The 23,085-nt window shown below is 42.5% G+C and overlaps 3 protein-coding genes across 5 annotated transcripts in view; 1 reads left to right on the top strand and 2 right to left on the bottom strand.

Annotated features, from left to right (window-relative positions):
* The window catches only part of LOC145400474 (kelch-like protein 7), a 29,842-nt gene extending 22,918 nt beyond the window's left edge, over positions 1-6,924 (bottom strand). The window contains exon 1 of the mRNA XM_080272991.1: positions 6,879-6,924. The gene's annotated coding sequence lies outside the window, so the exon portion shown is untranslated. The remainder of the gene's footprint in view (positions 1-6,878) is intronic.
* A 1,169-nt stretch (positions 6,925-8,093) lies between these two features.
* mEFTs (elongation factor Ts, mitochondrial) lies at positions 8,094-13,630 on the top strand. Its single transcript, XM_080272912.1, has 5 exons — positions 8,094-8,129; positions 9,878-10,027; positions 10,515-10,760; positions 12,136-12,412; positions 13,243-13,630. The coding sequence occupies exons 1-5, from the start codon at positions 8,094-8,096 to the stop codon at positions 13,440-13,442; spliced, it is 909 nt and encodes a 302-aa protein (XP_080129038.1). The 3' UTR covers positions 13,443-13,630.
* A 213-nt stretch (positions 13,631-13,843) lies between these two features.
* On the bottom strand, positions 13,844-22,741 carry l(1)G0004 (RNA-binding protein pno1). 3 transcript variants are annotated; one of them, XM_080272910.1, is made up of 7 exons: positions 22,724-22,741; positions 20,852-20,996; positions 19,106-19,197; positions 18,502-18,607; positions 17,719-17,863; positions 15,669-15,860; positions 13,844-15,280 (listed from the first exon to the last, which is right to left on the bottom strand). In XM_080272910.1, exons 2-7 carry the CDS (start codon positions 20,984-20,986, stop codon positions 15,213-15,215), a joined length of 738 nt encoding a protein of 245 aa, XP_080129036.1. In that variant the 5' UTR covers positions 20,987-20,996; positions 22,724-22,741; the 3' UTR covers positions 13,844-15,212. The 3 variants fall into 3 exon arrangements, with proteins under 3 accessions (XP_080129036.1, XP_080129035.1, XP_080129037.1); XM_080272909.1 differs by lacking the exon at positions 22,724-22,741 and adding an exon at positions 22,443-22,671; XM_080272911.1 differs by lacking the exon at positions 22,724-22,741 and adding an exon at positions 22,520-22,671.
* Positions 22,742-23,085: the final 344 nt, after the last annotated feature.

Raw genomic sequence — 23,085 nt, 5'->3', positions numbered from 1 at the left:
AAATCCTGGAAATCCAGGAGGAGGCGGCGTAGGGTGTCTGACTGCTGGTCGGAGAGATGGTCAGGGATGGGGGGTAGAAAGGTGGGGAGGTGGGAGGAGGATGGGGCACAGGGCTCGGCTTCCTCCATCTCTCCGATGATAAGCCCCTTGGGGAGGGTGAGAGAGGACGGGGCGAGATTGGCGATGCGGATGGCGGCGTGGTGGGGTGGGAGGAAGGTGGGGGACACAAGGCAGGCAGAAAGGGCTCTGGAGGAGAGGAGGGGGGAGAACAAAACGGAGGGACCTGAGGGCCTGTTAAGAGGCACCCAAGCCTCATGGTGGGAGGGGATGGTAACAGCGGCGGAGACGGTGGCGGGGAAAGAAGGAGCAGGAGTGGGGTGAAAAGGCACGGGAGGGGGAGGAGAGGGGGGCAGGGGAAGGGGGGGAAGGGGGGCACTGGGGGGAGGAAGGGGGCGAATCCTCTGGCCGGGGCCGCAGCGTGCATGTGCAAATGGCCGGGGTGGAACGGGGTGGGGGGCGGAACTGAAGTTGTTGGTGGCGACAGTCGATCGTAGCTCCGAGTTTTTAGAGCAAGTCCAGTCCTAAATACCCGTCATAACTCCGGCAGGAGGAATAAAAAATGATGCATGGATGTTGGGTGGACAATGGCTGGTGGGTGTCGACCCGTAGGGCCCGAGTTTCCCCATGGATGGGCATGGGGCCATCCCCCGCGTCCACAAGGTGAGTGGTAGTAGGGCGGGGTGGGCCAAACCACGATCTGTAGCGGGAGAAATAGTGGCTGTACAGGCAGGACCTGGCTGCTCCTGTATCGACTACCAGTCTGGCCTTCACGCCGTTTATTTTCATCTTGTGGTATACTGGGGGGGCGATACTTAGGGGCAATGGCCCCTGCCACCGTGGGTTGGTGCGGAGGCGGGCATAAAAAATCCAGCTGGCTAGGGCTTTCATTCTCCTGTTCCTGCTCCAGTTCTCCTGAATGGGGCTCGTCCATGGGCATCAGCTCGTCCCCTGGGGCCTCGCCTTCTAAGGCGGACACTTTACGCTAACCCGGGGCTGTGATTCTGCGGCGAGCAGCTTTAAGCTGGTCCCGTCTGTCATGAAGGGAGCAGCGGGAGTTGCAGGCTGTGAATTCCCAAGGGTTGACAAGAATTAGGTTCGGGTTTTCTCGCGGGGCGGGGCGCCGACGGGATGAGTGTGCCCTGGGCGGGCTAGGCGCCGGGGTCGGGCCCTTGAGAGGCAGAGGTGGACGTGGTGTGGCTGGGGGAGCCGGGGGTTGGGTGGGGAATTTCTTAACAACATTGATTTGCTGTGGAGAAGGGCAGGCGGTCAGGAGGCGCCGTATCAGCTGTATATCTCTATCCATGTCTCCTGTTGGGTCATGGATAGTGAAGTGTTGCTTAACAACACTCGGGAGCACTCTGAGCAGAGTGTTAAATGTATGCTGATCCCAGGTTTCCTCATCTGCCTCCGGGTAGGCAACAGTAACCAGGCGTCTTGCCTGTATCAGGGTATTATCTAAATCCCAGTCGAATGAAAAACTATCCAATTGGGATAGAGCCACCACTTTCCCTAATGATGGGGTGATGGCTTGTACAGTGAACTTTGTAAAGTTCTGTCAGGTGAGTTCTGGGATGATTTTCGGTGCTATGTTCGCCGCCGCTTTACCCAACAGTGGTAGTGTGACTGCAATTTTCTGTTGGTCATTTTCAAAGCCAATATCCAGTAAGGGTTTAATTATTGCCAGATACGTGTGTATATCATACTGGTCGGGGTCAAATTTGGGTAACTGAACATGCGGTTTAGTTGCCATTTTGCCAAATATTCCTGATTACCTCTCTTTTACGCCCGGGTCAAGAACCACCGCTGGCCACCAGTGTAATGCTAGGTGTAAATAGGCTCGACTTCTCGTTCCTAAAACACCTAACGTGGAGCGGGGTCCTCTTTCGAGACCGGAGCTTAGTGCAATAAGAAGAGGCAGGACACAAAAACTCTAGGCAATAACCTTTACATGTATATTACCAAAATCAGACACAGTACAAATCAGCAGATATTACAACATAATATATAGCAATATAAAACCCTTATCTAGGACATGTGTATCTCGCAGGATACTTGCTTATCTGATATTAATGCCAACCAATCAAACCTAGTGTATTCAGGGTACAGTGAATATAGGCGTGCGCGTGAGGCGCGGGGAGTGAGTCTCACAGAGGGGGGGGAGAAAAGAGGGGGGGTGCGGGGAGTGACTTGTGACGGCTAGGAGGGAGTTATGGTAATACTGGAGAGAGGCAAGGACTAACAATGAGGATTACATGTTTTCTAATAGCAAAGGGACTTTGGTAATTGATTATATTCTTGGTTTACACTTACTCTAGATACTGGGACGAGGGAATGTCGTACAGGATTTACGGGTAGCGGGAGTGGGGGAATATCACTAACACTTTCTCGTATTACTTCTTTAGGGCTCACAGCAGTAGGGGTGTATTACTACGGAGGAATTTCCAGGCAGCACAGTCTTACTAATTGTATATAAGGGACGTCACTCATAAATATAGTTCATCAGATCTTGGTTCGCACACTCGTCCTTTATTCTCTCACTGTGATCTTACTTGCCCCGATATTCACTATATTAAGTCACTGCACGATACTACACTATGCAAAGTCACACTTAACCTAAATCACTTGCACTGTTTCTGGGCAGCATCACACGTACTCATCGTGGGGGCAGGGGCGGGAACATGTCGTCGGCAATCCTGCCGGGCTAGGGGCACCACCAAGGGGAGGCGTGCCAAGAGGGCAAGGGACAACTCGTAGGGGTGTCCTCTCACGTCCTGGGCTACCCGTGGCTTCCGGGCTGGGCTCAGGGGTATGGCCCTCAAGACTGGGGCCGAATAGCTCCAGGAACCTCTGGCGTAAATCTCGGCCGGAGGTGGGAGCCTTACATCGTCGTGGGGGCGTATGGAGATTGCACCCGGGTGTCCTGGGGAGGATCGGGAGAGACTGCGGACTGCGGTCTCCAGCGTCTAGGGGCGCCGACAGGGGAGGGCTGCGGCATCGGCTTACGCTGGGGCCTGTCAGGTGCATTTGTTCCAGAGCCAGGCATGGGGAGCGGAGGCCAGGAAAGGCTGTGAGGCCTGTCTGGGCCACTCTGGTACGGGAGGCCTGGGCTCTTGTCTCCTGCCGGGGTGACGTCTCGCTCCTTGCCTCCTTCCGTGCACCTTCGGAGCGATATTGGGCCGTCTCACGAGGGCGGGAGCGACAATAGGCCATCTCACAAGGAGGGGGAGCGACAATAGGCCGTCTCTAGCAGGGCACCTTTGGAGCGAGAATAGGCCGTCTCACGAGGAGGGGAGCGACAATAGGCCGTCTCTACCAGGACACTTTCGGAGCGACAGTAGGCTGTCTCACGAGGAGGGGAGCGACAATAGGCCGTCTCTACCGGGACACTTTCGGAGCGACAGTAGGCTGTCTCACGAGGAGGGGAGCGACAATAGGCCGTCTCTACCGGGGCACCTTTGGGGCGACAATAGGCCGTCTCACGAGGAGGGGAGCAACAATAGGCCGTCTCTACCGGGACACTTTCGGAGCGACAATAGGCCGTCTCTACCAGGACACTTTCGGAGCGACAATAGGCCGTCTCACAAGGAGGGGAGCGACAATAGGCTGTCTCACAAGGAGGGGAGCGACAATAGGCCGTCTCTACCAGAACACTTTTGGAGCGACAATAGGCCGTCTCACGAGGGCGGGAGCAACAATAGGCCATCTCTACCAGGGCACTTTCGGAGCGACAATAGGCCGTCTCACGAGGAAGGGCACCATCTGGAGTGTCTAGAACAACTCCACCCCTAGCTGGTTCAACAATCCCACTCCGTGAAGGTAGTGTCCTTCTCCTACGACGGCGACGGCGTGGTGGCTGCGTGACATAGGGGCGCACGGCCCGGGCTGACATATGCCGTTGTTGCCGGGGGTTGTTCCGACTGGTGGCGGCTACCCCGTGGGGTCCGTGTGGGGGTGTCGGCACGTTCCTGGGCATACTGGGCTGTATCTTGCTTGCCCCGTTGTCGGGAGCACTATGGTATTCTTCTGTTTCCATTTCAGGGGCACTGCTTTGTAAGTCACGCATTTTAGGGTGACCGTTTGTCTTTGAGTTACAATAGTTGTTCTACGAGGAGGGACACTAACCTTCCACTAATCCACTTGCTAAAAGTTAACGTATTTATTGAATTCTAGTTATATTCTGACGGTTTTATTCAGCTTACGATGGACTTTTCACACTGCTGGGTTTAGATATAGCCTTCCTTAACTCTTTCACCACTAGATATCCTCGAAACCAAATATAATCATCTGTTGGCAACACGAGAAAATATTAAGGAAGTCACTCGGATTTAATGGGTTAAGAAATTCAAAAAGGGCCAAGGACTACGTTTGGATTTAGTAAGTTTAAATTACAGTAATGACTGAATGGGCAAGTCTCAGGGCAGGAATAGTACGGTATCTAAGCGTTTTCAAGATGAGGACAGACACCATAGCTTTGTGAGGAAGAGTTTTAAATGTTACTGGTACTTAATAAGGGCAGATGTTAAAGTTTTGGGCAGCATTGACAGAGAGAGAGAGAGAGAGAGAGAGAGAGAGAGAGAGAGAGAAAGAGAGAGAGTCAGTCATTAAAACAAAGGTTCCCAACCAAAAGACGGGAGGGGGGAATTCCCCCCTCACGAGGGATTTGGTTACCAGAGGTGGGTGATGGGATAAGATAATGCGCTTCTGCATATTATTACACCTGGGCTTGCGAAGTGAGATTGGGTATTATGTTTTTAGTGGTGTGTGTGTGTGTTTAACTAAATAAGATTTTAACCGGTTTCAACCAAATGTGATGGAAGGGTTGGGGGCTGCCTATATAACAACCTACTGTGCGCGCGCGCGTGTATGTGTGTGTGTGTGTGTGTGTGTGTGTGTGTGTGTGTGTGTGTGTGTGTGTGTTTTAGAACAATTGGTCAAAGGTTAAGGTCACAGTGCTAGGTCAAACACTGAACCAGACCTGAGGAAATGTTGAGGGTAAGGCAAAACTGAAGTGACTGAGTTTTACGAACAATGTTAAAGGTCAAGGTCACAGGGCAAGGTCAAAGTTCTGTCCGTGGGTGAATATAACAATGTTTTGATCCGATTTTAACCAAACTTGGTGGAAGTGCTGAGGGTCAGCCAAGGTGTAAACCTGCTGTTTTTAGATCAAAAGGTCAATGGTTAAGGTCATAGGACATAGTCAACTTCAACAGTTTTTACCTGATTTAGAACAAACTTTGTAAAAGCGTTCAGAATGAGGCAAGAATACAAGGAGTAGATTCTGAGACCCGTCAGTCTGAGGTCAAGGTCACAAGAAAAGGTCAGAAGCCAGAGCCACAAAGCAAGGTAAAGTCAAATGGTTATGGTCTTATCTGAACCAAGCTTAGTGGAAGGCTTAAAGGTCAGGCAAGAACGAAGACATTCAGTTGTGATGACAATTAGTGAAAGCTCATCACAGAGCAATGTCAAAGTTCAACTCATTGTGTATTACTGTGAAGAAAATAGCTACAGCAGCCTTGATCTGACGTGAAGAAATTTGGTGGTTTTGTTGAGAATCACACAGTGGCTTAACCACTAGGTCAAAGGTCAAGGTTAATTTGAACAGTTTTTATTCAATGTACACTAACATTTGTGGAAGTGTTCAGGTTCATTCAAGAACAGAGAGAGTTTATTTTGAAAAGTCAATTTAAGCAATGTTGGGTCTGGTTAGTACTTGGATGGGTGACCACCTGGGAACACCAGATGCTGTTGGCATCCCTATGTGTCAAGTGGGGTTGGTGGAGGATTAGTGCCCCTCCCTGTAAAACAATTAACTCTAAGCCCTTGGCCACCCCGTTTGGGATACATGGCATCTGGCAATGAATGAAAATGAATTAAAGGTCAAGGTCACAGGGAAAGGTCAAAGGTCACTGACAAAAGAAACAGTTCTGACTTAATCTGAACTCAAGATGGTGGAAGGGTTAATGGTTTGGCAAGAATTAAATGTTTATTTTGAGAGTAGTCTGTTCAATGTCCGAGTCACAGGTTACCATAAAGTATTTGGCCCTGAGACCAGTTAGTGGGTGCAGGTGTTGGATTCTTTGAGTGCTCCTTGTTGTCTCATACTTACTTTACTTCTAATCCCTGAATAATAGTATTGTATATGACACCAACGAGTACTTACTTCCAGCATCTTAGAAAAATGTATAGCCTAAATAAACCTTCTGCCTGACAAAACTGCTTTAGAAGTGATCTGTACTGAAAGGATACAATTTTGATCTTAGACTGCGACAGGGATTGACAAACTGCCTTTATTGAACAATTCAATTATTTTTTCGCATGACTCTTTCATATGATATAAAATACCCAACCCCCCATTATACCATCACATCAATGGCAAGGTTAGAGGGGTGGCACTGGCCAACCCAGTGGCCCCCCATAGTTCTTGGGGTAATAAGCCTGGACCCCCACCCCCAGTGAGTTCTTACTGGGCCAACCCATAATTTAGACTTGGCACCCCAGTTTTTAAATCCTAGCTACACCTCGCATTACACCACTCATGAATGAAGTTGCCCTAACATGTAGGCCACTACTACACCCAGTATGGATGGTGGATGTTAGTAATGATGTGGCGACGTGGACCGGCAGATTAATAATGTTCAGAACAATTTTTAAAATAGTAATTATGATAGCACGGTAGTATATAAAACTGTTTCCTTATTTCTAATGGCATAATCTATTAGTAACATGCAAAAAAATATGCTTTAGCTTTACGAGAAGTTACTGCCAGTAGTGTATTATCCTTCACCAAATTAATGACGCCAACCTGATTTCTTAATTACCTTAAAGTCAGGGAAATAACTCCTGTGAATTTGTTACGCAGACCCTTTTCCGAGGACAAACCTAACACCCAACAATAATCACAAGCTTGTCAGAACTCAGAAACACGTCGTTTAGTAAGAGAGACGGCCATGTTCAGAACTCCGTAAAGGAAAACGTTTCGGGATAGCTAGTCTATCCTCAACACACGACCGCGACCTAACGACCCACACCTTCAAGTAATCACGACCTAAAAGACCCGCGAACTAAACTAATCACGACCTAAACGACCCACGGCCTAAATTCGTAATAGCCTCAACGACTCGCGACCTAAAATGACCATCAAAGACCATTACGACCTAAACGACCTACAACCTAGTTAAAAAAAAGTCATCAAGACCATGCACTATTCTAGCCATTCTTGGCTCCACTGGCAGAAGCCATATCCATGCAAGTTTAAGGTTTTGCACTCAGCCTAGATAAATATTTGTAGAACTTACAAGAAAACATAATTATTATGTGCCTTTTTATGTATTCTCAAGCATCGGCATGAAAAGAGCGCTCAGTCATTTTACTCTCATTACATTGGTAGATAAGGAAGAATGTTCAGTACTGACAATATAGTAGTACTGTTTTGGTGAAGTAACCCCGGTCTGTCCGGCCGACAATACCCATCAACCGCACACAAGCAACTGCCCCTGCAAGGACATTCCATGCAATGAACCGGTGTTTTCTTGTGGTAGACAGCGCCTCACTACAGCGAGGCGCGGGGAGGAGTGTGGAAGATTGGTCCCCGAATGGATGCCGCATTTGCGTCTTCACATTACCCCCCCTTTTTTTTTTTTTTTTATATGGTTACCGCTCAGCTTTGTAAATGGTTTCCTGAGCTAGGCTACAGGAAACCATTAACCTTGTCACTCAGTAAAGAGTTACCTGAAGTAGAAGGGAAAAAGAGTAATCAAAAGTGACAGGAAGGTGGAAAAACAGGAAAAGAGGGGGGCAGACGCAGGAAAAGATAGTGTGAAGGAAGAAGGCAACACTGATTCAAGTGAGTGAATGTTGGTTGCCACTACCTACCACTATATAGAGCAGAAATATAGTGTAAAGTTAGAAACTATGAATTAAATAATAAATATAACAAAATAACAGGTTACGTACCGATTCCCGAACCGACATACTCATCAGCCGGATCGGTATATAAACACGTTGGTAAATTTTGTTGATTGATAAAACAAACCATGTCTTCGGTACTTTTGAGAAAATGTTTTCCTCAGGTAAGTATGTCACGGATTATTATATATTTTATACTGTTAGATAAAAGCATATAATTGGACTGGGTAGGTCTTACAACTTAGAGCTTACATCATACAGTTTCAGTTTGTTGATGTATGGAAATTAACTAGTGTCAGCAGCCACCATAATTATGTGTATGAATAAATAAATGCATAGTTTTCCGAATTCAATTTAAAGAATGCTTGAATAGATAGATATAGCAATACAGTGACTAATTACTGGTGGGAAAATTATACAACTAGGTAGATCCAGTCCATAGTTTCTTTAACTGTTTATTAGTACAGTACTGTATTTTGAAGTGTTATTTAGTTGTAATGGTCCATAATCTGAAGCCCAAGTCAGTGTGATTACCAGACTTATGCATTTATTTGTTTATTTAAATATAGGAATATAGGCGTTTCAAAATACCGTATAAGTATCATGATTCTCTGGTTTTCATTGACCAACAGAATGTGGTGGAGAATTGATTAACATTTTGAAGTGTGCTTTGAAGGTTCATTACATAATTATTCAGACTTGGACTTTGACAGAGAAGGCCATGCCTTACAAAGAGGTGAAAGTAGAGGAAAATCTCTCTCCTGTACTGCCTTATCCAGGAATGCAAAATATACTTTTATGTATTTATATGTCATAACATTATTTTGGGTCTGGTTAGTACTTGGATGGGTGACCGCCTGGGAACACCAGATGCTGTTGGCATCCCTACGTGTCAAGTGGGGTTGGTGGAGGATTAGTGCCCCTCCCTGTAAAGCAAATAACTCTAAGCCTTTGGCCACCCCGTGTGGGATACATCGCGTCTGGCAATGAATGAATGAATGAAACATTATTTTCATAGTAATGTATTGAAAATTGTAATGTATTTCATTATTGAACCTTGTCAGTTTTATAACAATAATAATTATATATAGGCTAATTAAAATATGGATAAAGTATTGCCAGTATGCAATTCAAGCTTAATGCAGTCTAACCTAACCATGAAAGCAACATTTTCTGATCCTAACATTGGTATTGTCTAGTCTGAACCATTGTATCATTCCACTTAAATCTTGAAAGCCAATTAATGTCTATTAGGAAAGTTAGCTGAGACTGATATCAGTTGCTAAAAGTGGAGGGATACTGTAGAGAAGAAGTGGATTTATTGAAATGGCAGTGCTCAAGTAGGAGGTGAAAGATGAGCTCTACACCCCTTCGAACTCTTTAAAGATGTAATAGGATTTTTTTTTTTTTCTTTGGGGGGGAAGTCATATAATGTAATGTTAAATGCTGCCAGGGAAGTACGGTAGCCTTCTCCTTAAATCATATGGACTGTGATAGCCAGATTCTCTCCTTGGTTTCCCTGGCCATCTCACATAGTTTCTTCCAGCTCACAGTCACTTTCCCAGTGTTCAAGCCTCTTGCTGGGTGGTGAGGTTGAAAAATAAATTAATAAAATACAGTATAGTGTGCTGCTGTGTTTTGCTGTGATGTGACACTTTGTTTGTTTGTTATGTAATATTTTTAAATGATAGGAAATGCTGCATGTGCAGTGGCTGTAATGTAAACAAATGTCCGAGTACGTTGGTATCTGTAATAGGCTGGTGATTGACTTACCTATACTGTATCATCAGAGAGGAACATATAGCACTCATATGTTCTCATTTGCTGTACTGTCATCCAGTAGCATGTGTGGATGTGGATCAGTTATTGATTGCATCTGTATGCTAGACATTAATGTAAGTGTTTAATGCAGATCAAGATGACTGGCAGCCGCCTCCTACACACTGCCCGCACCGTGTATGCGACTGATAAAGGGCTGCTGGCCAAACTTCGCAAGAAAACTGGCTTTTCCATATCAAACTGCAAGAAAGCTCTAGAAATGCACAATAATGATTTTAGTAAGGTAATGTACATCAATATTCAGTAATTGTTTTAAAGTTTCAACTTGGGTATTTTTTGAATGATTATCAGGATACTTAAATTTTGATGGCAGCAGTTAATATTAAATATATTTCACCAGTGGTATGGGGGATTGCCCACTATCCACCCACTTTATGCAATACAGCCCTCAGGGTACTACCAAGTGGTGTCAGGTAGCCCAGAAAATTATTTACTCTACTGGATGGTAACCCTGTAACCAAATGTACAGTATGTTTGGTGGTGTAGTGGGTAAAAGAGCTTTAACTGAATGTGGCCCATTATTTACGTGTGAGGGGTGGCTGGGGTATATTGCCTATGTGCCACTTTGGCTTTCACACACACTCACCATATCCATCCATCTTGGCCAACCAGATTTTCTTTCATCTTCAAACTTGCTCTTATGTACAGGCACCTGCACCACACTTATTTACATCCATTCTTTCCAACTGACATCAGTTGAATGTTTCCAGGCAGAGGCTTGGCTACAAGCAGAGGCCCAGGCACAAGGATGGGAGAAAGCTACTAAGTTGTCTGGTCGAAAGACCTCACAGGGTTTGATTGGCATCCACATAGAGGGTCGAACAGCATCCATGGTGGAAGTCAATTGTGAAACTGACTTTGTGGCCCGTAATGAGAAGTTCCAAGCCCTGGTAGCTCAGGTGGCCAGAGACTGCTGGAGTTGTCACACTCTGACTCAGGATACTGGATTAGTTAAGGTGAATCATTGTACTCTTATTAATGCTAGGTACTTAACCTTCTCCTGCATTGCATAAATATCCAAATTTTCAATTCCATGACCAGCTTGATGAATGATACATCAAGATTGCTTGTACCTGGCTGTGTAATTAAATTTTCTCCCAGTTGTACCTGAGTAATTGTCTTCATCTATCTTTCTTTTGCCAGACACTGTAATCCCATAAGGAGTGGCCACAAACAAATTGCCTCCATGCCACCCTGTTCCTCATCATTTCTCTGCCTTCTCCCCAGCTCACACCTCCCTGACTCATATACCTCTCCACTCCATGTCTTACTGCCATAAATTGTACATCCCTGACATTGTAAATATGGGTGTGTAACATGAGCTCTCCAAAGTAAAAAGTCCTCAGGATGAAGCTAACTGGCTGCATTTTGCAGTCCAAGTATATATTGAGAGAGAACAACTAAAAACTTCATAGCCATTATTTTCTGAACATGCTTTGTGAGGGAAATACATGCCATGAAGCAAACTTTTATACTGCTTACAACAATGGTTTGGTGAGAACAACAACAAACCTCATAGCCGTCATTTTCTGAACATGTTTGTAAGTGAACTACATGTCAAGAAGCAGCCTTTAATAACATTTACAACAGTGGTTTGGTATTTATTTTATACAACCAGAAGTTTTCCAAAAGAAATGCAGAAAATCTACAGTATATATCACCAGTAATTTTCACACAATAGAATATTAATGAGATACAATAAATGCCTGTCCAGGTTCAAGGCTACAAGTTGTACAGTAATAGGAAGTATAGTTGCTGGTATTGTCTCTCCTGAAGCATACTGATTGACCCACTGTTACGATATGTATGTGGTACCACTGAATCTCCCGACAGGACAAGGAGAGATCCATAGAGAGCCTGCTGTATCTCTTACCAGAAATAAGCTGCCTTGGTACAGGCTCGAACGGCCAACCCTACCGTCATGAACTGCAAGCGCTACCACTGAGCTCTTCTGGCACAAGTGGTACCAGTAAAACTTGTAGTTGATATACAGTATATATGTATATATATATATATATATATATATATATATATACAGTACTGTATATAGGCCTATATATATATATATATATATATATATATATATACACACACACACACACACATACACAGAATAAATTTCATTCATTCATTCTTCATCTAATCCAGTGTTGCCCCATAGGCGTATATATAAATATATCAATTTATTGACAGATTTAATGCTGTAGGTACAGCTACACTTTTCTAGTACAGTGCTTGATTTTCACTAAGTAATAATCTTGGGCTAACTAATTACAGTTTAAATATTCATTCTGCAGTACTTATTTCTTATTCTTTACTGTATATCCCCAGGAGGTGTTAAGTGAGGAACAAGTCAGGGCAGTAACAGCCAGTGATGGCAAGACCTTGGCTGATAAACTAGCTCTAGCCATTGGAGGTATTGGTGAAAATATGAGCCTACCTCGTGCTGCCCGGGTCACTGCTGGCCCTGATACCACCCTGGTTGGATACTGTCACCCAAGCACCATCGAGCAGGAAATACTCACTGGGAAATATGGAGTTATCCTTGCTGTAAAGGCCCCAAATGACATCACAGAAGTTCTCAAGCAGCTCTGTGTTCATGTTATAGGTAAGCACCTTTTACCATAACATTATGGCTTACTTCATAATGAATAGCATCATATTCGCTTATATGTTATACAGTAGTTGATATGCATCACTTTTGTAACCTGATGTGACTTAGGTTGGATATCAACCACATGCTTTCATGCAGATTCTTCAGAGGCATAGCCTATAAGCCTTTCAGTAAGTATTCTTCACGAAATGAGGACATGCTATGGACTCGACCACAAATCATCATCATCATCATCATCATTGTTTTGATGCCTTATTCCTTCATGGAAGCTCTTTGACTGAAAATGACAACAAAACTGTAGACTACTTTGTCCTTTTGTACTGCTTTATTATACTTCCCCCCCCCCCCATGTCACACCTCTGTCTCTCATGAATGTGCAATTCCTTGTTTCACACCATACACTGTTGTCAATTTCCTACAGCACCCTCAGATTTTCCTTGTAAGATTTTCTGTGGGTTCGAGGATATGGCATTTAGAAAATGGGGAAAGGAGATGGAAACAGGAGAGAGTTGTAAAAAGAGGGGTTATAAATAGAGGTGGGGGGGGGGAATTTGCATGAAAACAGACAAAAACAGCAGTATGTTTGTGTTGTTAGTCTGTCTATTGCCAGACGCCTCAATCCCGTTTGGGGTGGCCAATAGATAGATAGATAGATAGACTAACAGAACACAAACATACTGCTGTTTGTCTGTTTTCATGCAAATTCACCCCCCCCACCTCTATTTATAACCCCTCTTTTTACAACTCTCTCCTGTTTCCATCTCCTTTCCCCATTTTCTAAATGCCATCTCCTGTTAGTTTAACTGTAATATTCCACATTTCAGGTATGAACCCTCAAGCAATAGGAGCACCAACTGATCCCAAAGCTGATAACCCAGAGGAAGAGACACTGCTTGTTCACCAAGAGTTCCTTAGTGACCAGACAAAAACAGTTGGGCAAGTATTAGAGGAAGAAAGTATTGAAATTATCGACTATCTTCGATTTGGATGTGGAGAACAAACTGCTGTGGACCAGTCTTCATAACAAAAAAATATTGATTTTTAAAAACCATAGCTGTTTAGCTATCACTTGTTTTTACTAGTTAACACTCCAGATAAATAATATTGTAATGAGAACTGCATTCAAATATGAGAAACACTGGGATGGGAAATACCATGTCTTGTTATGATACAGTATTAGAATCATCATACTGTACTTGTACTGTATACAGTACCAACAGTGACATTTTTCATATTGTGCGTATCACAATAATAAAAAAGTGTTAGCTGTGCATGTAAATTCTTAAGCTTTACCTTCTGTCGTACATAAACAGGATATATCTATAAAAATAACATCAGAAACTTGTAAATATATTTATATTAGCTACAAATGTATCTACAATAAAACAAATTTAAATATTTAATAAAAGCATTATAATACTTGCATTTATCAACAAGATGAATATTGCCATTCTGATAAAATATGCCAGAAGCATATATCGAAAATGGATGAACATAACCTCCAACATGTCATGCAATGAATGCCTTGTAGCTCTTAAGTTTTAAGATGAGGAATAGGAATCCTATATTCCCTCAGGTTGGAAAGAGAAACCAAAAAATCCAAAGGGTAAGTACAGCCATGACCAAAAGTTCACAGACACGTCTACCAGCTGAGGCAATGGAAAGTGTTACATAACTGTTTTTATATGATATGAAGTACACAACAGAAGTGAATGAATGGGAAAGAAAAAACTGACTGTCATTTGGGAAGGAATGAGAACTATGAAAGGCATGACACAATGCTGGCAAGGGAGTGTTGGCAAATTTTTGTTCCCAACTGTACATTTGTAAAGGCAGTCTTCGTTATAAGATGGGGTTTGCTCTACAACATCACATCTTCAAACAATTGGGACTACACTGTAAGTTGTGGGAAACTGGAAAATCAGCGTAGCAGTGGAACTTAACAAGCCCCCCCTCCCCTTTTCCCCAGAAATAGACTTCATACCAATACAGAACATCAAAAAACATGACTTATAAAGAGGAACTTATATGTATGTCAGATTTGTTTCTCTCATGCCTCAATTCTGTAGCTGATCCCACAATAAATACTCTCACTTTCCTACCTTACCCAGTGTCTCTACATCTTGTTGGGCTACCTCTCCTCCATACACCTCTATCATAGTCTATACTCTTAGTCTTTTAACTCTCCATATGGCTGAACCAGCTTTAAGTGTTTCTTTTCATTAATGCCATCAAAGTACATCCTCTGTCCATCTCCTCCTCCATCACTTTTTCATTACCCCTTATCGAAATATGTCCTTTGTCCATCTCCTTCTCCATTACTCACATAATTTGTTTCAACAGCTTTCACTCTTGACTTCTACACCAAAGACTGCTCTCTCTATATTAATGCAAATACCTGATTAACATATCCTCTGCTCTCCCTGAAATGAACCTGTTCTTCATATACCTTCTACAGCTGCTTTCACTCTTGGTCAGCAGTTTTCCTACTGTGCTCAAAAAACACATATCTCATGATTCCTCCCCTGTCTCCCCTTATTTTTCTTCATACAGTGCACTGAAACAAGCACATATTCATTCTAGTCCTTTGAAACTCTCCCTTGCAATCATGCTAATATACAGTGCACTACACAGCTACCAGACAGTTTCAAATTATAAAAACAATTAAAGCACAGAGCATAATTAGATCTCATCTTTCACTGATGTGCAGTAAGACTAAATTGTATGATGTAAGAAAACACATGTAACTATACCAGTATTTACTGTTTATGTAACAAGTAACAGTCCATTAAAATCAGAATCTATCTCTAACTTTCTCTGCAAATGCCTTGAGGTTACCATAAACTTTTGATGGAGGGCTTCCTGAAAAATAAAAGACAAACATGGTCAATAATTACTGGTACTCAAAAACTAATTCAGTTATGACAATGTATACAATTATCAAGACTAAACCCAGTCAGTATGATAATGCCTCATTTTCATATTATTCTTGCCACTCATGGATGATTTTATGGTGTTCAAGGAAGACCTCTTGTAATGAAGGCTTGAAATTAGTTCAATTACACCCATCATTCCAAAAAAAATTTCTTAGGATAACTAAAATAATCAAATGACAGCAGGAAAATAATAAAAAAACATCATTATACTGGAGGAGTCAACAGGAAATATATCAATATGGCATCTCAAAGTAAGTTCTATACTCCATTCGACAGACTATGTGGAATAAAATCTAAACAAACCTGATACTCACCTAGTACCAAATTACAAATGGCTCTTCTTGCAATCTGAATATTTTGGTAAGAGCCAAGGATATGAACTCTAGAGTCAGCCAGGATAATTCTGGTGCGGGTGGCATTTTCAATGGTGTATCGTGTCTTGCCATTCTTGCCGGCTACCCGTCCTATTGCACGAGAGAGATGGTCGCCTTGGAGGGACTGCTTAACTGCGGGTGAACAGCAACAAATTAACACGGCTATACAATGTATTACAGTTAAAAAATGTTCATTTATAAGGAAACTACAAGGTATGTACTTGCAGCTGCAACCTCATCTGGACAAAAGCCCAATGGACTGTAGGCTGAAGCTGCCCCTTCATGGTTCACCATACCCCGCTCAGAGGTTCTGGAAGGAACTGAGGGACATTTGTGTAACTGGGCAGCTCCACTGCCCAGTCATACTGGCATCACAACATGAAGGCATCAGATACATTAGTTATACACAGGCAGTTCCCTGGTTACGATTGGTCGACTTATGATTTTTTGACATTATGATGCTGCAATAGCAATACACATTCAGTAGAAATTGTACTTCGACTTTTCCCGAGCCAGCGATATGTGGTACGATATTCCCTCGTGACACAGGGCAATGGCAGCAAGCATCTCCCAGTCTACCCCGCGCTCTCTAGTGTGAACAACCGATATTCTATAGTGTTCTGTGCTGCCAGCATTTTTTTGGATACCTCCCACTGTACCTATGTTGGTTTTTGTGCATCCATCATGTCTACAATAAGCTGATCTGTCTCTCCTGCTATTGGTGAGAAGACAGGGAAGACAATTACTCTTGAGATGAGACCGAGATAATTGCTCACCATGAAGACAGCAAACCTGTAATGGCCATCGCACATGAACTTGCAACTTTCGCAATCAATGATTTCAGTACAGTATTCAGTAACTTACATGAGATATTCAACACTTGATCATAAAACAGGCTTTGTTAATGATTTAACCCAAGTGTAGGCTAATGTAAGTGTTCTAGGCTTGTTTAATGTAGGCTTGGCAAGGCTATAATATTCAGTTGGTTAGGTGTATTAAATGCACTTTTGTATGTCTATCGCCAGATGCCTTAATCTCATAAGGGGTGGCCAAACAAATCGCCTCCATGTTGCCCTGTCCCCTGCTGTTTCACTGCCCCGCTCCTAGCTCACACTTCCCTTTCTCATATACCTCTCCACTCCATCCCTCCATCTCATCCTCAGCCTCCCCCTCCCCCAACCTCACTCACATACACTCTCCTTGTTAACCAATAATCTCTCACTCTCCATCCTCTCCACATGGCCAAAATACCTCATTGTATTTCTCCTAACGCTTTCTATCAAATCACATCCACACCACAACTCTCCTTCACTTCCTCGTTTGTCTGTCTGTCTCTCCATGTAACTCGACATGCTTATCTCAAATACCGGTAACTCATTTCCACTGCTCTCACTCTTGACTTGTCCTTCCCACAAGGTCCAAGTTTCACTTCCATAGGTTAGAGTTGGTATCACAATACTATCAGCGACTCTTTTACGTCCATGCTCACTTCCCTATTTCTTATCACTGCTTTCAAAGAACCAGCAACCTTTCTTCCTTGTTGTACCCTTTCAAGCACTTCACCCTCCAAACTTCCATCCCCAGCCTACTCATCACACTACCCAAACATTTAAATGCACTCACATTTTTCATTTCCTCATCATCCAACAATATATTCCACTTATCATGGGTTTATCGGAATGTAACCCCATCGTAAGTAGGGGACCACCTGTACACTGTATGTGCACTGAAAAGGGGATGTCTTAATGTGATGATATGCACATTTTCTAGGGGAAAGCATCCCTACATAATCAGAAAGTAAGAGGAAATACTCCTTCCATCCCAAACAGAGGTACTCATCAAAAGCAGATTGAGTGCAAAGAAGAAGGAGGCTAAGGAAGTGGAAGGATGGAGTTAGAATAAAATTTTTGTGATGATAAAGTTATAGTATGTGGGTATAAATCTTCCAGTATATAAAGCACTTGGCAGAAACACAAGTTTACCAACATACCATCTTTAATATCAAAAGTTTCTATGTAGAGGTCATCAAGACGGATGAGAGCCAGTGCATCATCCACATCAAAGCCACACACAAATCCAGTAATGAAGTCCGCTGCCTTCTGGATGCTGTTTGGATCTTCTGTTTCTGGTCCAGTCTGACATGAAAGAAATAAGATTTAACTAAAGAGGATATAAAAGATGATAAAAATCAATTCCATATCAGCAATTTTGAGGTGCAAGGGGTTGGCTGTGATACTGCTGATGATTTCTGAGGGATGGAAACTAAACCAAGAACCAAAACTGGCTAACTACTTCACAACAGCTTCCAGCAGCTGTTGGGAAAAAAGAAATTTGGGATGACTCATTACAAAGGCTTGTAAATTACTGGTAATAAAAATAGCTGACCACCTCCATTGCTGCCTATATAGCTGATTTGTCATTTTCCTCCATTCAATTGTACCAGTTGGATTTAAATATTTGTGACAATCTGAAACACATCCCTGACTTAAAATGAGGGCTGACTGTAGCTAGGCAATCATCATCACCATCATCCTATCCCGAATTTCCACTTAGAGGCAAGATGAGGTACCATAGGATCCAGATACAAAGACAAAGCTCAAACATCATTATTCTGAATCTTACTCCCACCTAAAAACAGAACTAGAAACAACAGGAAAGAGACAATAAAAGTGAGAACCATCAACAGCATGCCCAGTGAACTGACCCACAAATTTAAGCCAATATAATTAAAACACATGAATACAGTATATCTCTGTTCTTGGGTTGCACTTACCCTAATTTCAACATTCCTGCTCTTCAGGTTGAAGCGAATCTGCAGTTTGAGGTGTTCAACAATTGGTGTGTAGATCTTCTCCCAGTTGTCTTTAAGAGGGGTATATCTGTAGAATATAAAATCATTATATATCCCCCCCTTTTTTTTTTCAGCCAAGGGTGAGGTGAAGTAGGGTCCAAAAAGCAGGGAAAAGAGCAAACATGAAAAGAAGGAAAAGTATGCAACGGCATGTCCAGTGAAATGGGATAAACACTCATTTACTCATCACTCTAGTCCCAAAAATCCAGACTCCATCTCACAGGCCTAAACATCAGCACTTTTTTTTTCTTTTTTAAATCAAAACATAATCCCAATACACTGTATCACATTAATGCTTTAACTCCTTGACTACAATGATGTTTTAATTCTAATCATGCTATCCTGGGACAGATTTACTCAGGTTCAGGGAGAATTTCTGCATGGGAGTGATTAGATATAGCCTTCCTTTGCCCATTCATGGCTCTAAGCCCTTCCTAAAATAAATAAAATCAGCTGTTGGTAGCAAAGAATAAATCAATATAATACACCAATGGATTCATGAGATTATACAAATAGGATATTGTACCTGTTATTTGGGACTGGAATTTTCCTCATCTCTGTCATAACAAATTTGTCCTTCTTTGCTGGAGGAAATGATGGACGCTCTGCCTTGCCATCCTGGTGGGATATAATGAGCACATAACAATACTGTAATAATAACAATAATAATAATAATAATAACAGTAATAATAATGATCTATCTATCTATCTATTGCCAGACGCCTCAATAATGATAATAGCATAATAACAACAATCATCATCATCTGGACCTCCTTTCCCACCCAAGGGCAGGGTGAGGAGTAGCAATGTCCAGACAGCCTAAATTTGCCCAATCCAATGGGCCACGCTTCCATTCACTCATCATTCAAGCCCCCGGAATCCGGGCTCTATCGGATACACCAAAAACATTCACCACGTTCTGTAGCTTCACATAAACATATCTGATTGAGTCAATCCGGATGCTGCCACGTTAAAAAGGGGTGCCGAAATCCCTGATCATGCACTTCTCCTCACAACATTCATCCAGCCAACTCCATCTCTTGTCAGTTCCCTAGCCTCACTGACTTCCAAACCTCTCTTCCTCACACATTCATCCACCATATCTCTCTACCTTCTACTGGCCTACCTTGCCTCCTCCTTCCTTCAGATTTGCTCAGATATACCCTTTCACCATTCTATTGTTATCCATTCTCTCCACATGACCATACCATCTTAGTTCACTCTTTGATTCTGGTGTCCACAGACTTCCCCACTCCACACCTTTCACGAATCACATTAATTCGTATCCTATCCACCCTCTGTGCTCCACATACATTCCTCAGCAGTCCCATCTCCACTGCTCCTACTCTTGACTTCATTTTCATGCCACACCATAGTCTCACATCCATGTTAAAGCTGTCACTAACACTCCCTCATGTAAGCCTCATGCAGCTGCAACACTCAAGCATCTGTTTCTTATCAAGGCCTTCATTGCACCAGCTACTTTTCTTCCTTGAGTCACTCTGCTTTCAACTTCCTTTGCACATTTTCCTCTCTTTTCTATCATTGTACCCAGGTATTTGAACTCTCTCATCAATTCCAGTCTCTCTCCATTCACTATAACATCACACTGGGAGTCACCTTCTCTCTCAGTAATCATCACTTTACTCTTTTGTACTTTTACTCTCAAGGCATGACACTCACAGACATCAGCAAAACTCTGCACAAGCCTACCAAGTTCTTGTCCGGTACTTGCAAGCAGTACTGCATCATCAGCATACAACAAATTTGAGATACATATTCCATCCATCACCATTCATTAGCAATGCCATCCCTCTCTCCATTACTCGTGTTTTTACTTCTCTCATCACCTCATCCACATATATATATTGAACAACCATGGGGACATCACACAACCTTGTCACAAGCCCACACCGATCATGAACCATTCACTTAGATGCCCAATAGTAAGTACCTTTGTCTGGTGACTGTAAGATTAAAATGAGATTGCTTCCTTGAGCTGAAGGGGACAAGGTGGCTCAATGGTCGAGCGTCAGACTTTGGAGCGGGGGGTTCGTGAGTTTGAGTCATGCCCAGTAGCTGCCATGCCAGGAGGGGTAGTGCCTTCCTGTCACCTAGCACGGCACTATAATCTAATAAGGTCTAGCTCGTGGGAACATTTTCCTTTTATTTCCTCAGGCTGAAAGTGTTAATAACTACATAAGAACTACTCCATATAGCTTTTCCTAATATACTCAGTAATGTAACTACTGGGGGAAAAAAAAAATCCTACCTGAGACACATCCATTGCTTCATCATCTGGTGTTTTCCTCTTCTGTGGACTAGACTCCTGGCATTTAGCTGGTTCTTTTTCGTCAGTGGGCTTATTTGGAGTTTTGGGTTTAACGGATGCCATTGTTTCTTTCATATCAATAATCCTGGAAAAAAAAAAAAAATTGCATACAATATATATATATATATATATATATATATATCACTATCTCTAATGGAATGATGCTCTACTGTTCCTGTGGTGGACAAGAGGAAGGAGCGAGTAGATGTGAGCATAGGTTAATTAATCAATTTCTCACAAACAAAAAAATATTGTTGCAATGGCAAAAAACTTAAATACTTGGGGAAAAAAATCTGTAAAAAAAAAAAAAATAGCAATGGTTGATAAGATCTTTCTGGTGATGCCCTTACACTAAAACTTTACCTAAAATAATCACATTAGTACCATATTATGCCAGTTAACCCCTAACAGGCGGGCGATGTTACGTAACATCCGTGTGGTTGTATCTTTGACAGGTTGCCCGCCGATAAGGGGTTAATATATATTGGGTGAAAATCCAGGAGAGCTTTCATTGATATACTGTAATTTACTATCTGTCTATCTATTGCCAGACGCCATAATCCCGTAAGGGGTGGCCATTTGACTTTGAGTTATTTGTTTTACGGGGAGGGGCACTAACCCTCCACCAACCCACTTGTTGACACGTAGGGAGCACGTATGGTTTGGTTATATGGTTACCACCCAGTGTTGTAAATGGTTTCTTGTCTTACAGGAAACCATCTGGCTTGTCACTCAATGTAAAGCCACCTGTAAAGGAAAGAAAAGCAATAAGATGTGACAGGAAAAATGGGAGAAAAAGGAAGAAAGGAGGGCAGGCACAGAAAAAGAATGATAAAGGCTAAGGAAGAAGTAGGCAGCACTACATCAAGTGAGTGGATGATGGTCACCACCACCTACAAGTGTCCTTATTTATCAATAAACTATAGCCTAATAATAAAAAGGATCATTTCATTTTTGACGGCTCCAACATGCTTGCATGTTGGCCTTGGTCACCTAATGGCAGCTCTCCGTGCTGCTCAAACTCAGGCAGCGTAACTATTCAGTCATTATCTCTGAGGTCACAATCAGTGTAAAAGAATGAAGAAATGAGTAACTTTGAAATTTTACATACATATGGCAACATATAGCTGCCTGTCTTAGTCAGGTTTCTGCTCTATTCGATCCCAAAGTCAATCTGTCACCAGTCATTTTGTCAAAATTAACTTTATCTAATCCTAATGGAGGCACATGGGTTTTGTGGCCAAATCAAACTGCTGAACCCCAAAGGATGTCAATGGTACCATAAATATCCTAACTTCACTGCCTATTATATGGTAGCTCAATCCACTAGTCAGGATGTCATACATGAATTACGTACCTACTAAACATATGGTGCTCATTACTAAATAATCAATATTTGTTAATGGGAGCTCTCCTACACTTTGTCCTGATAGTTCTAAATGCATTCAGTTCAAAATGTCCAGGATAAGTGTCATAAACCAAATACGTCATCTGCTAGTAACAATAAAGCACTGAACAGGTTACAATATACCTTCAGTAATTTCCTCCTGTTCATAGTAACCATAGGGTTAACTGTGAACCTCTAATCGATACCACGGTGATACAGACGTAATATTTTTTATTGGCTACCCCAGTTCCCCACCGATCAAGGTGAATCGGATACTTTTGTGAACTTCACTGGGGTCAAATCAAACTAACATGATAATCAAAGTTGATAAAAATACTTCACATTCGCAGTCTTTTCGAAAATACTAAACAGATCACTGTATCTAAACGGAAATATGTGAAAAATTGATAACGAAGCTTTCTTACACCTCCAGCCACCAAGCAGCTGATGGTTTGTTTACAGTACATATGAAATCCACGTGCTAACTCCCCAGCAGGGACTCTCAAAATACAAGCTGATTGTAAAAACAGATTTTTTTTTTTGGCATAGCAAAAATATAGACACAGCAATAAGCAATTGTGATGCATTTAAGCGTGAAAAATTACAATGTGCATTACGAGCCTAAAATAATTACCCTCTCTCTCTCTCTCTCTCTCTCTCGGATGAGGGGATCATCTACACACAAGAGAAAGATACCTGTTAAGCACAAAGTAAAAACTTCCAATCAGTTTTTACAAAAGAAAATAATTTTGAAAGAGATGAAATGGAACATGCGTGCCCATACGTA

Source organism: Coenobita brevimanus, chromosome 52 (genome assembly GCF_032717465.1).
Source record: "Coenobita brevimanus isolate Jiangsu-jjx chromosome 52, ASM3271746v2, whole genome shotgun sequence".
Classification (NCBI taxonomy): Eukaryota; Metazoa; Arthropoda; class Malacostraca; order Decapoda; family Coenobitidae; genus Coenobita; species Coenobita brevimanus.
Note: the sequence above shows the minus strand (reverse complement) of the source record. Positions and strands in the feature narration are given on the sequence as shown.

Coding starts and splice junctions, on each gene's coding strand:
- mEFTs (XM_080272912.1), top strand. CDS start 8,094: ATGTCTTCGGTACTTTTGAGAAAATGTTTTCCTCAG. Junction 8,130..9,877: donor TGAGAAAATGTTTTCCTCAG/GTAAGTATGTCA, acceptor TGTTTAATGCAG/ATCAAGATGACTGGCAGCCG. Junction 12,413..13,242: donor GCTCTGTGTTCATGTTATAG/GTAAGCACCTTT, acceptor TCCACATTTCAG/GTATGAACCCTCAAGCAATA.